At 48.2% G+C, this 17,061-nt stretch overlaps 1 protein-coding gene across 8 annotated transcripts in view; it reads right to left on the reverse strand.

The window, feature by feature from the left end:
• The window catches only part of Gramd1b (GRAM domain containing 1B), a 175,833-nt gene that overhangs the window by 41,329 nt on the left and 117,443 nt on the right, over positions 1-17,061 (reverse strand). The window contains exon 1 of one of the 8 annotated variants that reach the window (XM_052757157.1): positions 12,453-12,668. The exons of 6 other annotated variants lie outside the window; for them this stretch is intronic. Coding sequence is in view for 1 of the 2 variants with exons in the window: in XM_052757133.1 (XP_052613093.1) it covers positions 12,338-12,348 (11 nt within the window). In the remaining variant the exon portion in view is untranslated. Of the gene's footprint in view, positions 1-12,337; positions 12,669-17,061 lie in introns of those variants that run through there. One more of the 8 variants, XM_052757133.1, reaches the window with a different exon arrangement.

The raw sequence follows: 17,061 nt of genomic DNA on the forward strand, positions 1-17,061 counted from the left end.
CCTGCTCAGCAGCCGGACTGGATAAGCCAGGAAACCACATTCTGCTGGCCTTGCCTCAGGAAGTAGAGGGCCGGGTGGAGGACAGTGACATTTGCATGAAGATCTGGCTGTAACCTCAGATGCCCCACTGGAGACATTTGCAATGATTACCACACCCCACCACCTGGATAAACTCAATATAGGAGAGAGAGAGAGAGAGAGAGAGAGAGAGAGAGAGAGAGAGAGAGAGAGAGAGAGAGAGAGTCCACATGTGCAACCATGGTGAGGGGAGAGAGGAGGGTAAGGATCAGTACTGAACCTTCTTAGAGAAGCTGAGAAAGAAAGATCAGGGAAAGTGAGAAAAACAAATGGAGCCAGAAGGCCCATGGTTTTGCTTCATCTGAACACACAGAGCTCATTTAAAATCTTGTCTGCCAATGACTTGAAGAAGCCTAAAATGTCTCTCGGAGAGGGCTGTCTAACTTCTCTCCCCATGCAACTCCATCCTTTTTCTTCTGACTCTCTAACCCCATTCAGTACTATGAACCCTGGGGAAAGGAAATTATATTCCTTTTCGTCAATTCAAGAAGCTGAGCCACCATGTATCTGGTGGAATCAGACACCCCAGTCCTCTGGGAGAGCGTGGGGAAGGGAGACCCAGGTGCTCACCCATTCAAGAAAGGCTCCTGTATCTTGGGTCAACTCTAGCCTATGGCCAAGTATTGAGGAGCAATCTTCCTACCCATTCACCCACCGCCCTCCAAAAATAAGAGGGAACACTTGTCCATCACAAACACAAAAGACCTTTCCCACCTTCCTGAAACAAAGGCCATTTTCACACAGTCTGATTCTAGACCACAAGTGCCTGCTCACAAATGGAATGAGCAAAATGGCGTAGCTCTTGCACCAAGCTGATGACTCAAGTATAATCCCCAGGATCCACAGGGTGGAAGGAGAGAACTGACCCCCTGCAAGTTGTACTCTGACCTCTACACATGAGCTCTTCTACATGTATGTGCACACACCAGAGTGCACACGTGGAGATCAGAGGACAACTTTAGGAAGTTAGTTCTCTCCTTCCATCCTGTGGGTCCCAGGGATCGAACTCAGGTCTTCAGGCTTGGTGGCAAGCACCTTTGCCCACTGAGCCATCTCTCTGGTCCCTCAGATCTTCTCATGTTACCCAAACTAGAATTTAGTTCTTCTCCAAATGTGTTCTTCACCTCTGTGGCCACTACTCTCTGACTCCAACCTGTCACTGGACGAGTGTCCTCTGCCACCAGCCCCACAGGCACTTGCCAATCTGGCCCAACAATATTGTGCCCAGTAAATATTTCCTCCAGATAGATGTCTCCTGAGTGTCTCAGCTCCCAAATATCTGGCCATCTTCCTCCCAGACCTCTGCCCATTCCTGGCCTTTTTCCAAAGACTCCATCATTGCTCAGAAGTGGCATCTATCCCATCCCACCCCACTGCATCCCACTCATTCTGTTTCCAAAGGCTCATTATCCCATCGTTCCTTTCCCATCCTGGGGTTCTACCTCAGATTCTCAACGTGCCTCATCTGGACTTGTCCAATAGCTTTAGCTATTATTTGAGCGGTTCCTGAAAAACACTGAGAATAATAAGAGGTCATCAACCCTTCCGTGCTTGGCCTCTGCTCCAGTCCTTTCTACACAAGAAGAAACATAGTTCTGTGCCACAGCAGAGTCATTGCTACATTGCTAAACTGATGAAAAGATCAGCCATTGTCTTGTAGATTTGGACATGCTGCTAAGCAAATAAAACCAATTCCTACACATTTTGTATAGCAGTCTACCTTCCAAACTCTATCTCCCTTAACCTGATCCTACAAGCACTATTAATACAATTGACATTACACTTGGGGATGTGCTCAAAAGGACCTTACATGTACTGTAGGGGGCAAGACCAGTATTGGGTCAACAGACAAGACCACTGACCTGAATTCAGGAAGAGTTCTGTAACCTTTGGCTTTTAAGAAACCTGAGTAGGGGCTGGAGAGATGGCACAGAGGTTAAGAGCACTGGCAGCTTACCCAGAGGTCCTGAGTTCAATTCCCAGCAACAACATGATGGCTCACAACCATCTATAATGAGAATGTAGTGCCCTCTTCTGGCGTGTAGGAATAGATGCAGACAGAACACTGTATACAGAAACCTGAGTAACAGGAGAGTAAGTACCTGACCACAGTGTTACAACTGTGTGCGTAGTGCCACAAATATTTATTGGCCACCTGGTATAATGCTAAACACTCAAGTTCACACAGGTGAATAAGAAAAGAGCTTTGTGCTTAGGACATTTATAGTGAGGCAGAGCTAGACATAACCTCCTCTCATTGGAATATAAGCTGCAGGTGGTGTGATCCAAGTAAGTAGTGTGAAGGGAGGGGAGGGGGGGAGGAAGGGAGGGGGAGAGGGAGAAAGGGAAAAGAAAGAAGAGAAAGGAAAAGAAAGAAGAGAAAGGAAAAGAAAAGCTTTTCTTGACGAACTGGGCTCAGAAAATGTGTTGGGGCTATCCAGGTCAAGGCATGGAAGTCAAGGCAGAGCAGAAAGAACGGGAAAAAAGAAAAGAAAAAGAAAAATCAGCATGAAGAGAATGAAAGTCTTGGATAGCGTGGAACACAGAGTGACAAGAAGCTGCACATGGGACAGTTTTGAACTGACTGACCCTCAAGGGAGTCCTATCAGCATCTCGTCTCCCTGGACCACTAAGACCCTGCTGGCCACTCCTAACCCAGGAAGATACTCAGGCATTCCCCGCCTCTCCTGTGTGTAAGACTGGCACCAAAGACTGTTTCCCTCCCGCCCCAGTTACCTGCGACAGAAAGGACGTCCTGAAGGCTGACCGCAGCATCTCAAGCTATGTGTGGTCAGGGCCTACTCCCTATACTTGGGTCTGGTCGCAGTCCTTGAGCAATAGGGAAATACAGCGGGAGAACAAAGGTTTTCTTTCCACAAAGTAACCCTCTTGACAGGTTCTCCGACCTGCACCTCACACACCCTGGCAGCTGCACCCCTCTTCTTGGCTTGCCTTCCCCATCCTTATTCCTAGTGAGGTCCCGCGGGCACAGGCAGACCTTGTCAGCACGCCAGCTCCCTGATCAGCCACCCGTGCATTTTTTCAGAACTCTGAGCCCAGCACAATGGTCAGCTGGTGTTCTTTATTCAAGTTTATGTGTTTGTCTTTATGAAAGATTGTTTCTGCTCCAGATACTGCAAAGTATATACCTGCCACTCTGAACGCCCTGTGCCTTCATCTTTTTGGATTGAGGCCTCCGTTCCTTGTGATCATGTGGTCCCACCTGCACCGCAGCCCTAGCTCATTCGCCATCAGATTCCCAGTCCCAGCCCTCAAGTCCCCTTCATGACCGAGTACCTGGCTACAATCCTCTCACTGCCGAGCAGCACTGGTAACTTTTAAAAATGACCCTCTGATATAGTCCAGGGCACTGGCACCAGGAGAGCACTAAATTTGCGGTCTGGGCATTGGACCTCAAAGCAGCGGGGTAGGGTAAAATGCCAATGTGTCATGAGAGGAAGTCCAGCTGGAAGGCCCACTTAGCCATTTGCTTTCTTGAGTCTCATTTTTCTCATTTGAAGATACTTAGAATAACACCTGATGCATAACCAGTCCTTATAAACAGCTGAGTCACTGAAATGGGTACTAAACTCTCTCGGCCTCTTTCCTCGGTCTCTTGGGCCCGTTGGTGTCTCTTGGGTTAGGTGTAAAGGATGTAAATGTTGCTGGACACCACACGTAGGCTGTGTGCAGTGGTGGTGGGGGTGGGGGGTGGTGTCAGCAACACAAAGTGTGATTCCTAAAAGTACAGAATCCTCATCTTGCCCCCCATACCATCGCTAGCTGATTCTCAGAGCATCATTTTCAGAATCTGCATCCTGAAGAAGTACCATTCTAAAGCTGCAGCACCGCTATGCCCAAGGAGCAGTCTTTGAAGGACTGAGAAATAATTGATATGCCTGTATGCCCTTGGTCACAGAGCCTTCATTATAATGCCACAGGTAGATGGACGCACTGGACTGGTAAAAATCACTTTGAACTCATTGTGTGACCTGCTAGTATGGAAAACTGAAGCAGAACTGATGAAGCCTAGGCAGGAGAATGTGGTAGAGGAGAATGGCACCTAATGGGACCCCCGCCTCCTCGCTTGGGGTCCCCTGCTAATTATCACTAGCGCTCACAGGCCCCTCACCCTTCCCTGCCACTCAGAGCATCAGGCAAAAGCTGATGCTTGTACCGATCCACAGATGACCCGTCTCAATGCTGATCCTCCAGTCTCATCAATAATCTTCCCTAGTTCTCCATAATTCCACTGCAAATATCCATGTGAATTAGCCACCCTCCTTTGAATTTCCTCACAGCCTGTGTTCATGTGTCTGAGGCAGGAAGGCCACAGGGGTGTGTATGTAATACTCTGCAGAGAATTGACATGATGCTTGCAAATGCCTCCCTCAGTAAGCCCGTCCGCCGACACCAGTTCCAAACCCAGTCTATGGAGGACTACTGACGATCGTGATTCCTCCTTGCGTTCTTGCTTGTCCATTACTTAAATCTGAATTTAATGCCTGCACCCACCAAAAACCACAGCACAGGATGGGGGATGGGCAGACCCACTAGGACTTCATAGATGGTAGCAAATGGCATAAATCATACGATCCCAGCTGGGTTCACAGTTCCCATGACATCTCCTTCCTAGAGAGGAATCAATCGCTACTTTTAAAAATCGGTCTTCCCCAGTCAATACAAGGACACATCTCAGCAACTTAGCACCAACATACATGTTTTTTAGAACGCTGGATGGAGTTGAGGCTGGAAGGATGGGAAAAGTACGACTATATTCATGCTAGCTCCCTATGGTCACAGATGGAAACTGTTCACTGTATACCTATAACCTGAAGTCTCATCCTGGCAGGATTCCACCCTTGGAGCCAGTTCCCTCCAGGGAAGAATGCCCGATTACATCTGGTGGGGCAGCTGTGATCACCTGGGGTAGGTGGGTGATGATGAAGACAGGCAGCCTGACGGAGATACACTTTCCCCCCTGGGATACAGAGGCTGGCTCCTCCTGACACCGAATGGACCCCCCAAACTGCTTCAAGAAATAGGGACTGGGAGGCACATCCTGCTCCCTCCACCCTTTCCAAATGACTTAATGACATCTCTGTGGGCTCAGGGTCAATAATTCAGGGTGCTTCCAGTGGTCAGTCAGCAGGCTTTACTTACTGGTTCTTCTTTCTCGAGTCTAATCCAAGGAGCATGGGCTGGGGAGACGCGTCCATTGGTAAAGCGCTCACCGCGCAGCCCTAAGGGCCCTCCGTTCCATCTCTAGCACCCACAAACTGGATACAGCAATGTGTTCCTATAATCCTAGCCCTGGGGAGGCAGAAAGAAGAAGGTCCCGTGGGCTGGCCGGCCAGCCAGTCCAGCCAAATGAGGGCATTCCCAGTTCTGTGAAAGACCTTATCTCCAAAGAAAACTAAGGTGGAAAATGATCTAGGAAAACCTCTGATATTGACCTCTGGACTCCATGTGTACCTGTGCACACAGACACAACCAAAAAATAAAACAAGGAATGTTTAAAATTGTTTTCAAAAAAAAAAAAAAAAACCTTATGAAGTAATTGAAAGGGGACACTGCCCATTAAACACTTGCTGCCAGGTGACTGCCAGACCGTCTAGCCCTATTCCCACTGGGTACATACTTGCTGGGAGTCTTAGCGATGACTTCAGCTGCTGATGAATTAGCTGAATAATTGACACAAGGGCACAGTCCATGTGATGTCTTGGGCCAAAGAGAGAAAAGCAGAACTTCAGTTGCCCTGACACTGGCATTCATGGTCCAGAGAAGTGATGGGGAAAGAGAGGGCCAGTCAGGGCAAAGGCCTTTTCGGGCTCGAGCCAATGAGAAGGACCCTTCTTCACAATGGTTGGAGCCTCCATCTACCCCACTCCCCACTGCCTGGCCTTCCTGCAGCTTGTTGAGCCCAGAGTTTGGAATTCAAACCAGGAACAGACATGACAAACGCTATTTTTCATTGCCATGGAGACCAGAGCCTGCAATGGAACCGGGGCTCTATGCCTGAAATGCCAAAACAGCCTGACCCACTTTCCCCCTCCTCCGGCAAAAACAAAATAAGTTTGTTTGGATCCTTCCAGGGCACACGAGAAGCCAGGGCTGCTGATATCTTGGTGGACAGTTCAAAGAGAAACAAATTATAGTCACCACGAATAACACTGAGCAGGCTAGAGAAGCAGCCAGGGAGCAGCCAGCAGGTCACACAGTCACAGTCTATACCCAGTCCACACTGCTTTCTTGTCCACTTTCTGCAGAGAAAGACTCCTCTGTGGCAAGTGCTTAATGACCAACTACCCAGAGGGCACCAGGCTGCCTTCCTTACCTCACCTTGTATCACTTTATCCCTGTGTTTTTCCGGCCTCCCCGGGCCGTTCTTTTCCTCAAGCCCAAGTTCACCTCTGCCTGAGGGTTCCTACTTGGGCTCTGTGTTCTTCTTCTGAAGTTTTACATATTGGTTCCTTTCCCATGACTGCATCAAAAGTCAAGGGCTACCTCTCTGGAATGGTTTCCTGAAGTGGCCTTGATGTCCCCCAGAATCATCACTCCATCGCTCCCTTCACTTTGCTAGCCTTACAGGAGCTGAATGGTCATACTTTTGTGTTTTCACTTTTGAGAATGAACACTACTGGGGGTGGTGCCTTGTCTCTAGAGAAGTTCTCCAGTGCCTCTAGGGGAACCACCACCACATGCTGGGATCACAGGCATGCACTGAATGACTACAAGGCTATCCATTCTGCTGGGTTCAAGCACTCTCTTAGACATACCTTTGTGAAGCTGGCCAAGTCTGCCTTCTTTATAACTCCAGCTCTTAATCTTTATTCTGACTTCTTAGTCGATAAAAACTGAAATATGACATCACTTCCAAACTCCTGGCTGGCCTTGTCATTTTGTCTAGACATCAGAGTACTTGGGTTTAAAATTCTGAGCTCTTTGGTGCCCCTGAGAAATCTTTCTGTGAACCTGTGTTCCTTGGCTGTTAAAAGGTTATGAGTTGCCTTACCTGAATGAGAGTCTTAAAAGGAATAAACCTGGACAGGGCATCCCAAATCGAGAGGGGTTCCTGTAATTGCCCATGGAGTGAAAAGGGGTTTAAAGTTTAATGCAAATTCCCAGTGAGGAGCCTGCATCTTATTCCTAAATCCTGTGCCCTCAGTCAGGCAGAGGCGTAAGGGAGAACACACTCACTATCCTGACTCCCTAATTCCATAGGGCAGAGACTCTACAAAACGAAGCAGAAGACACTGAAATCAGAGACAGAACCTGCTGGTGTGTTACAATCTTGTCCCCCAAGAGTGCTCTCAACAGAGCAAGTACTGAAGGCCTGGGGTACAGTTCTGCTGGGCTGGCTGCATGGTCTCTAATAGCCTGCTTTGGAAGGGGCCTTAATGGTCACACTTCCATTCAATGCAGGAACTCTGCCTTCAACAGTGCTGACCACAGTCTGGGACCTCTGCATTTGAGTTTCAATAACAGAGCTTTCATAGGCCAATGCAGGCAGGTAGGATGTCTCTTAAGGGACTATATTAATGATCTTTCTCTCGCTCTCTCCTGCTCTCCCTCCCTCCCCATCCCTCTGAATTTTTCTTTTAGAATAAAGCTAATCTCACTCGGTTAACATCACCAAGCAAGTACTTTCTAAGCACCTCTAACTATGTAACACAAATTCACTCTCAGGGCCCCCACTGGGCAGGGACTAGGTCATGGTTCTTTGTATCCATACACATCAAACACGACACTGGGCACGGAGTAGGGACTTAATAGTTTTTAACCTTGGCTCTAGCAGTCTCTGCCAAATCTAAGCACAACTCTACCCAAAACATTTCGGAATCTTCAAGGCTCTGGAGTACGGGACCTTGTAAAACGCGGATGCTAAGCTATCCCAGGAAGCCCCTTGGAAAAGATTTTCAGTCCACAGGGAGACCACCAGCTAGTCAAATAAGGCAAGGAGGAGTTCAACTGAATAGAATCTCCAGCTCCTTCTGAGTCTGCTCATCGAGGGCCCCTCCCCCCCGGCCTCAGCAAAATAAATGTGGCTCAGGGAGAGGGTGAGGGGAGGAGGCTAGCTCACGCCAATAAAGTGCTTACCTCCCAAGGGTAAGGATCGGATTTTGATTTTCCCCCAGGAGAGGCAGAAGCACGAGGATCCCTAGAGCCAAACAGCTAGCTAGGCTAGCCTAATGGGTGAATTCCAGGCCCATGAAAGACCTTGACTCAAGGATGTAGATGGCATCCTTGAGGATGACACCAGAGATGCTATCCTCTGGACTCGACACGCAAACATACATCTGTTCAACCCATCCAGCCCATCCTGTCCCATCCATCACTGGAAACATGTCCCATATCAGATCATGTCTTGACATGAGGAGTACCATCTCTGACTAAGGATTTCCAATCTGGAGGAGGAGACCAATGTGCAATTTGCTAACACCATCTAACAGGCACTACTTAGATTTCATCGAAACATCTCTCATCACCACATGTCAAGGCAGCCAAGCTGAAGAAGCACGGAACTGCACATCAGAAATTAGGTGGCCTTTCTGACTCAGGTCCTTCCCTGTGCACGATGCCATGGCAAACCCCTCTACTCTGAGCTTCAACTTTAATCGTCGGGGGGAAAAAAATGAGTGTTCATTCTCCTCACCCCCACAAAGATGTGAGAGGAGGGTGGGAAAGAACACATTGCAAAGCACTGAGAGCCGCAGCATCCCTGGGACAGAAGGGCTCAGATCTAAATTGGGCAAAGCAAGCAGAAACAAGATGCAGGCAGGCTGAGTCCACAGTCAGCTCAGCATCACTGCTGGCATTCTCTCTGGTCAGGATTGCATCTGCAGCGGAGGGTACCACAGGACCGAGTCAGATGAAAGAGTCTACGTGGACAGTTGCGCCAGCAGCTGGAGGAACAGAGGGCAGCGTCCTGTGCTATTTCTCTCCCAGCTCTCACCGCATTGGTGGAGACACCTGCTAATCCTTTGTGGATCCCTCAAATTCAAACCCAGCTCTCATTTCTTTTCTGTCAGTGACCAAACAAAATTCTGCCAAGGGGAGAGATGGCCCAATGGGTTAGAGCATGAAAGTAAGAAGATCTGAGTTACCCATAAAAAGCTAGATGGAGGTGCACACACCTGAACCTCATTATTGGAGGCTGGACATGGGTGGAACCCTGGAGCTTGATGGTCAGTTGACCTAGCTTAAAATGGGCAAGCTTCTGGTTCAGTGAGAGACTCTCTCAAAAAAAAGTAAGGTGGTAGATGATAGCAGAAGACTCCTCAAATCTTCCTCTGGTGTCCCATGTATATAGAGGGAGGAGTTCATCTGCCCAGTTTAAAATACATTCAAGGAACAAAATCCCAGAGCTTTCTTCCTACCTCCAGGAAGCATGTGATTGTCAATTTGTTTGTTTGCTAGAGACGGGGCCTCACTATGTAGCCTTGGCTACTCACTGTGCAGACCAGGCCAGCCTCAAGCTCATGGAGATCCACCTGCCTCTGTTTCCTGATTACTAGGATTAAAGGTGTGCGCCACCACACCTGGTATTTTTAAAAATATGTTACAATTAATACCACTTTCTTTTCTTTACAGCTTTCCCAAACTTGAAGTTAGGTCCTAGGTTGTAACTTCTTCACGCCTCACCTCCTTCATTAAAATGAAATTTACTTCCTCAAACCTATTCTCAGAAATTAAAAACTTCTCTCTCTCTCTCTCTCTCTCTCTCTCTCTCTCTCTCTCTCTCTCTCTCTCTCATCATTTCATACAAATTTTGTTTATGTGCTGTCTTGTATTTGCGGTGCTGGGGACCAAACCCAGCACCCATCATGTTGGAATCAGGCACTCCACCCCTGAGCTGCATTTCCAAGTGGCAATCTCTGTTCACGTGGCACTCTTAACAAATCAAGCAATGAAAGCCAACGGTTGGCATGCAAATCATTTCTCCTTTGAATAACTCAGATCAAGCTCAAACTATTTCCTGTAGCTTCCTACCAAAGTTCTACCCCCAAGGAACCATAATATAAATCTAATTTTTTTTCTGAGTAGTATTTTCATACAGCTCCCATGCCACGTGCTGGTCCCTTACAATAACATGACAGTGGATCCCTAAGGGATCACTGTCCTCTAAATTAAAATCTAATTGATCAGGGCCCCAATATACTGGTGAGCCCACACATGGCTGTAAACCGCAAAAGTGGTCCAACAGACTCAGAATAGAGTGGAATGATCACCCCCCACTCCATGTACTTTAGAAATCAGAGCGCAAACCTATTTTTGGAACCATCTTCTGAACCAGGGAAATCTAGAATTAGTCATTTTCTCTTTTGGGCCTCCGGGTTCTTGCTTTTACCTCATCCTTGCTGAGGGTAGGGGTGTCTACACGTGTTACATACTGATGTGCATCCCTACAAGGAGCACACCCACTCACCACTTCCCCTCACTAGCCCGGTCCTGAGTTCCGGTGCGATGATGATGTCACCCAGTTCTTATTCTCAGTTGCTGATAGGGCTATATCTCTAAACTAGGTGAAAAACCATGGACCTAAAATTCTTACCTGGATGAATTCATAGATTATATTCCTTTAAACAAGTCAAAAAGATTTGTAGCATGTTAAACTCTCAGGGGTCCCGAGAAATGTTTTACTGTGAACACACCCATGCTCCTTTACTCAGAGTGACTCCCACTGACAGACTTGGGGACCTCTGATAGAGACCATGGGGCCCACAAAGCCTAAATATTTACAGAAAGAGTTTGCCAGTCTGCTCTAACATTGTGCATCTTGTAAAAAAAACTTTTCTGTGGGTCTGTTTTTCCTATGTCCCCAAACAAGGAACCTGTTCTTGACAGGAATACCACACAACATTGGGAAGAGCTGCTGTGTGCGGCTCTGTGGCAGCAGAAATTTTTAGGGCCAGAAGAGTAGGGAGAAGGGAAGGATGACAGACAAGAGCCCCTACCCTTCACTCTGTCCTCGCTTCATATCAAGTCAAATCATTCAAGTCACTCAATGTCACCGAGTTAACCACACCAGCAGATTCTCCGCTCATCACCCACTGACAAGATCTTCGGGTATTACTTCTTATTCGTGGCCTTGACAGAGTCACTCTCCTGCCCCAGGCAGCTCAACAAAGCACCCCTTTCTCTGTCTCTTCTTCCAAGGCCAGCTTTTCTCATGCTGATCCCAGACTTCTCTAAGCTGGGTAGTGCTACCCACCATCCAAGATAAGCTGTCAGGAGAGGCGAGACGAAGCAAGAACCAGAACGGTTTTCCAGCAAATGTCAGAGGGACAGAGATTGCTTCCCCTAGCCCTGGCTGAACTCTTTGCTGAGGCCAGAGGGGGATGACTGAGTTCCTCAAGCCCCACCACCTCTTCTCTAAAGCAAGTAAATAACTAACAAACAATGCGGGGACGTGTGGAGGATTAAGATGCAGACACTGGGTGTCTATTTCCTCAAAACATATGGAGAATCTCTCAATCAAGTACCAGCTAAGTCACAGAAAAAGCCAAGCCCTTTATTTCCCAGCCGCAAGCTGCCTGCGTCCCTTCCATCCTCTCCTTCTGTTGGCCAGAACCATATGTTGCTTGGTCCTCTCCCTTTGGGATAAGCATCTTCCTGGTCCCTGCTCTTGTCACCTCCTACCCACAGGAAGTCAGTGGGTGGGGAACAGGAGCACATGGCCTGTCCAGCCTCCCCCAGCAGCTCCTGGCCACCTCTATGACGCACCATTAATTCCATCTCCTGACCACCTATCTCAAGTCAGAGCGCTGCTGTTGAGTCTTGCTGGCAAAGGGGACCCCATCAGTTCCAGTCTACCCCAGAGCTACCTCTCAGTGCTGGACCGCTCAGGTTAGCCCAGGTAGTGCTCCTGGGGAGAGGTGGGGAAGATGGAAGAGAGGCGAAGAAAAGGCCAGGAGGGAAAAGAACGTGGCATCTCCGCAGCATGATGTCACACTGGCTGCTTTCTAGATCCCGAACAGAGAACAGAAGCAAGCAACATGGACTCCAGATTTACTCTGCCTCAGAAGGTCTGTGTTCTTGGCAGCCCTGAGCAGGCAGCGCTTCACTTGGAGAAAGCATAACAACCAGACAGACAGGTCCATGCTCCAGGCCCCCAGAGCCCCCACCCCACTCCAGGACATAACTGCCCACTTCCCAAAATTCCCACAAGGAAACAAAGATAGACTCACACACACACACACACACACACACACACACACACACACACACACGAGCGTCAGCACGAGGTAGCACTAACCTGGAAGCCATTAGGACGGAGCAGAGTGCAGTGCGGAAAACTCATTCATTCATGCATTGGGCAGTAGGGGTGGGGGCGGGGAGCAGGGGCCCTGAGGAGGTTGGAGGGCACTCACCTCCATGCCCATCCAAAAGCCCTGTGTCTACTGGGGAGGGGACTGGGGACACAGCTTACATAGGCTGGGGGCGCTCTTCTGCTCTGCTGTTTCGTACTGCTCTGGAATTTTAAGCATGGCCCCCTTTATTCCCCCCCTCTCCACCTCCCTCAGTGGCTGTTATTTGGTGTGGCCATGCAGCGGTACAAAAGTCCCTTTGCGTTCTCTCTCTCTCTCCTCTTTACTCCCCTCCCTCCCTCTCTGACTCCGACTCCCTCACAGACAGCTGTTCTAAGCTCAGGCACGCAGGCGCACAGGCAGCAGACACACACCCTCTCAAGCAGGAACACACACACACACACACACACACACACACACACACACACACACGCCGCCTGCCGGTTTACATAATGCAACTCTTTGGTGCAGTCAGCTTGCCAGCTCTCAATTATTCATGCCAGCTCGGAGGGCAGAGCTACTGGGGCTGCAGGCGTTACTTCCTCCTCATCCCCAAATCCGACAAGACACAAGAGGATGCTCCTGGGAGCCTCTGCTCCCTTGACTGTCACCGATTACTTCCCAGGTGTTGCCTATTAGGTCAGCCTGCATCAAGGAGGTGATGCTAAGTAAAAACACAGGGGCTGAGCTCCAAATGGAGGCTTGCATCCTTCCCAGGACGACAGCTGCTCTCGCTGCCTGAGCCCTGGGATCAGGGAGAAGGAAGACAGTACTGAAGGCCATCATCCGCACAAGAAAATGGCTGAGGACCTGTTCGGGACAGCACCTCACTGACTTGTGAGGCAAGAGACAGCAATGGTAGCTTCTTGGGCAGAGGAGACTTCACAGCCAGAAGAGTAACAACCACATGAGGGCACTTGCCCTCGTGACAAAGTGGGGTCATCTGAGTTTCCACATTCTTAAGCTGCACCTCTTAAAGCTATATATAGTTTCTTCATCCATTCACTGAGCTGCAGTATCAGACCTCACACATGCCCCAGGAGAATGTCTGTCTGCTAGCCTATTCAGTCGCTGTGCTAACAAATACCTTTCAAACCATTCATCATCTGCATAGCACATGTTCACATGAAGTCCTTCAGTGCTCCATACAGCCACCTGAATAGGCTTATGCAGCCTACCTAACAGATGAAGACACTGAGCCCTAGAAAAAGTGAAGGCCGGAGGAGGCTGGTGTCTCGATGAGAAATGTCCCTCACAGGCTCTCTTGTGTTTGAATGCTGATTCCCAGCTGTTGGCTCTGGTTTGGAAGAACAGAGAACCTTCTAGGCATGGGGCCTAATGGACAGACACAGGGCCACAGCGCTAAAAGTTATAGGCTGGCTCCACTTCTGGCTTGAGGTCTTCACTTCCTGGTTCATCAACTATGAACAGGCCATCGAATGCTCTCACTGCCATGGAGCTGCCCACCGCCATACCCTCCCTGCCACGATGGACTATGTCGCCTCCAACTGCGGGCCAGAGAAAAATCTGAGCTCCCTTAAGTTAATTAATGTCACAGTTTCGCTCAGAGCACAGGAGAAGTAAGTAATGCAGAGGCTGAATTGGAAATCCAGGTCACCTGACTCTGACCTCGTGTCTTAGTGAGGGTTTCTATCGCTGTGAAGAGACACCATGACCACAGCAACTCCTATAAAGGAAAACATTTCACTGGGATGGCAACTTCCAATTCAGAGGTTCAGTCCATTATCATCATGGCGGGGAGCATGGCAGCATGCAGGCAGACATGGTGCTGGCTACATCTTGATCAGAAGGCAACAAGAAGTGGACTGTGACACTGAGTGAAGCTTAAACAAAAGAGACCTCAAAGCCCGCCCCCACAGTGACACACTTCTTTCGACAAGGCTGCACCTACTTCAACAAGGTCATACCTCCCAACAGTGCTACTCCCTATGAGTTTATAGGGGCCAATTACAAACTACCATACCTCAAAACCATCAGCTGCCTGGGTTAGTGTTCCCTTGCTGCAATAAAATACCTGAGGTGGGCAACTTCAGAGGGGAGAGGTTTTCTTTGGCTCGGTTTCAGAGGTTTTACTTCATGGTCACTGGTACTATCATGGTACATCATGGCAAAGTGTGAGGAGTAAGAAACCTCATGGGTGTCAAGAAGCAGAGACGAAGGAAGAGGCTGAGGCCCTGAAATTGTCATCAGTAATCATACTTCTTCACCAAGTCCTCACCTCCCCAAAGCACCACAGGTTGGGCATTCCTTCACTGTGTGGACTTTTGGGGGATATTTCAGATCCAAACGACAGTAGCACTGCCCAAAGCCCTAGGTGTGCTTGTAATATTTGGAGAACTATCATCTGTTGAGGGATGTTGAAAGGGAAATCCAACCCTGGATTAAAACATGAATGATGCCGACGTCATCCCAAACTTTAGTCCCTTGAGATTCTGATTTAGTGGCCCCATGAGAATACTGTGTCAGTCTTTCTAGTGCTTGCACTTTGTCCCTTAGACAAAGTGAGTGCCAAAGGGCTGACAGGTCCATTCGCACTCTTTGGGTTTCCTTAGGAGATGGCACTTGACTATCCGCCCTCAGTGTCTAGGAGATCACGCTGACGGTAGATAATCACTATGATCCACTGGCGGCACCTGTGTCCTGCTCATTAAACTCATGCTGAGCACTAATACTTCTTGAGCATCTGGGGGCCAGGGGTGGGGGTGGGGCTCATTCTCTAAGTCCTTGACCTTGCAGCCTCATCATGACAGGTCTTTTCAGGACCATTTCCTTCTACGTCCTGTTGCTAGAATAACAGGCTTGTGGGATCAAAGAAGCAGATGGGTTTGGACTGTCTGGTTCCACTTCAGTTGCTTAGAGGAGTCTCAGTTCCAAAGAAAGGCAAACTAGCAACACACACTGTCTCAGCTCATCTTCCTCTGTCATGAACTCCACCTCTTACTCCACAGAATGGCCTTGAACTTAGGTCAAATCTGAGTCCAAAATTACATCTGGCTGTTTGCATCTACAATCTTTAATAGGTCACTCTACCACCCCTATCCGGGAGTGTGTTCACACACACACACACACACACACACACACACACACACACACACACGCTAACACATGTGTCACTTAAAAGACGGTGAGGCAAATAAAGGCCCATGAAAGCACCACACAGAGTTGGGTGCATCTCCCACTGTGTTCCTTCCAAGCTGAAGTACAGAACTCTTGCTCGAATGCAAACTCTTGTGTTATTTCTGCTGGTTTTACCTCCCTAGGGAAGTTCTAGGCTATTTCCTTCTTGTCTCTCCAGCACACAGGAGTACTGAGAATGATTAGTCAGTACTTTCACACTGGGTAAAGCTCCATCAGGCTAGTAAGCAAGATGTTGGTGGGTCAGATGACCAAGTCCTCCTCCTATCTTGCCCAGTTCCTCAGGGGTTCTGAACACACTGTGCTGGCTTTTCAGGGTCTCTCCCACCTCTGTTATAAATACACAGATTCATCTTTTCACTTGTATGCCCCAACTATTGGCATGTTTATGGTTTATACTGATAACAATTAACATCAGTTATCAGTTTATGCTGATAACAGTTAAAAGGTCAGGGATAAGACAAGTGTAACTTCCACATGGGTTTCGTTGAGTACCATCTGTATGTTTTATATGAAGCTGACCACAGGAAGCTTCAGATGTTTTGGTGTTTAATACAGTCATCAAAAAAACAACAAATTACTAACATGTTCTTTGACTGCTCTGCCCAAGAAGGAAACAGCCTAAACATCATTCAGAAACTCACATAGGAAGTCATTCAAGGATTCTGTTCTACTGTGTTATGGAAGGTAGCTTTCCTTTCTTTGTGGGAGCTCCTCATTTGGGATAAGGGTAATGCAATTTGCTAAGCAAATGATTTCATGTAATCCTACCAACAACATCAAAGATGGGTGCTCACAATCCCCATTCTTCAGATGGTGAATGAAAATGGTCCTGTGACTTTGCTGTAGTTATGGTAACTGAACAGCAAGTCATGCATCTGAGCACATCCAACCTGCCTTCCCTGGACTCACTCCTCATCACACTACAGGAAAAGAAGCAACTGCTGACCTCTCCCAAGGCCCAGGCCACTTACTAACAGCATCTGTCAATCACACTGAGTCACCTCACGGTTAACTAGAGAGACTTCCACAGATGAGAGATGGTCTCTGATCCAATCTCCACACATCAACAGCTAAACTATCGTTACCTAAGTGCCCAAACTGCTCTTCTGTAAATTAATTTAGGAAACTGCAGTAAAGTTGATAGCCTTTCCTGAAGTAAACCTTCCCAGAGAACTGGCAAACAACAGTCTCAAGTTCCCAATGAAAATGAGGTTCCGCAGAGTCCTGCGCAGTACTGAGAACACATTCCAGACAGCACTCTGGAGAACGGGAAAAAAAAAAAAAAAAAAGGTGTGTCGGCAAATCCTCTTGACCCAAATAACAGTCTCCCCGAACTCAGCAATGTTCAACTGTTTTATGTAAAGAAGGCTGCTGTCCACAGTCTGCTGTTCACCTCAAATGCTTAATTGTTGTTGACAAGAATGGGAAGCTGTGATCACAGGATAAGTCTTATTATATCTATGAATCTTATTTGCATCACAATGAAGCCTTTCCAGAGGGAGCACTCAGGCAT

The sequence above is a fragment of the Peromyscus californicus genome, unplaced genomic scaffold (genome assembly GCF_007827085.1).
Source record: "Peromyscus californicus insignis strain IS unplaced genomic scaffold, ASM782708v3 Scaffold_11__1_contigs__length_118956290, whole genome shotgun sequence".
In the NCBI taxonomy this organism is placed as follows: domain Eukaryota; kingdom Metazoa; phylum Chordata; class Mammalia; order Rodentia; family Cricetidae; genus Peromyscus; species Peromyscus californicus.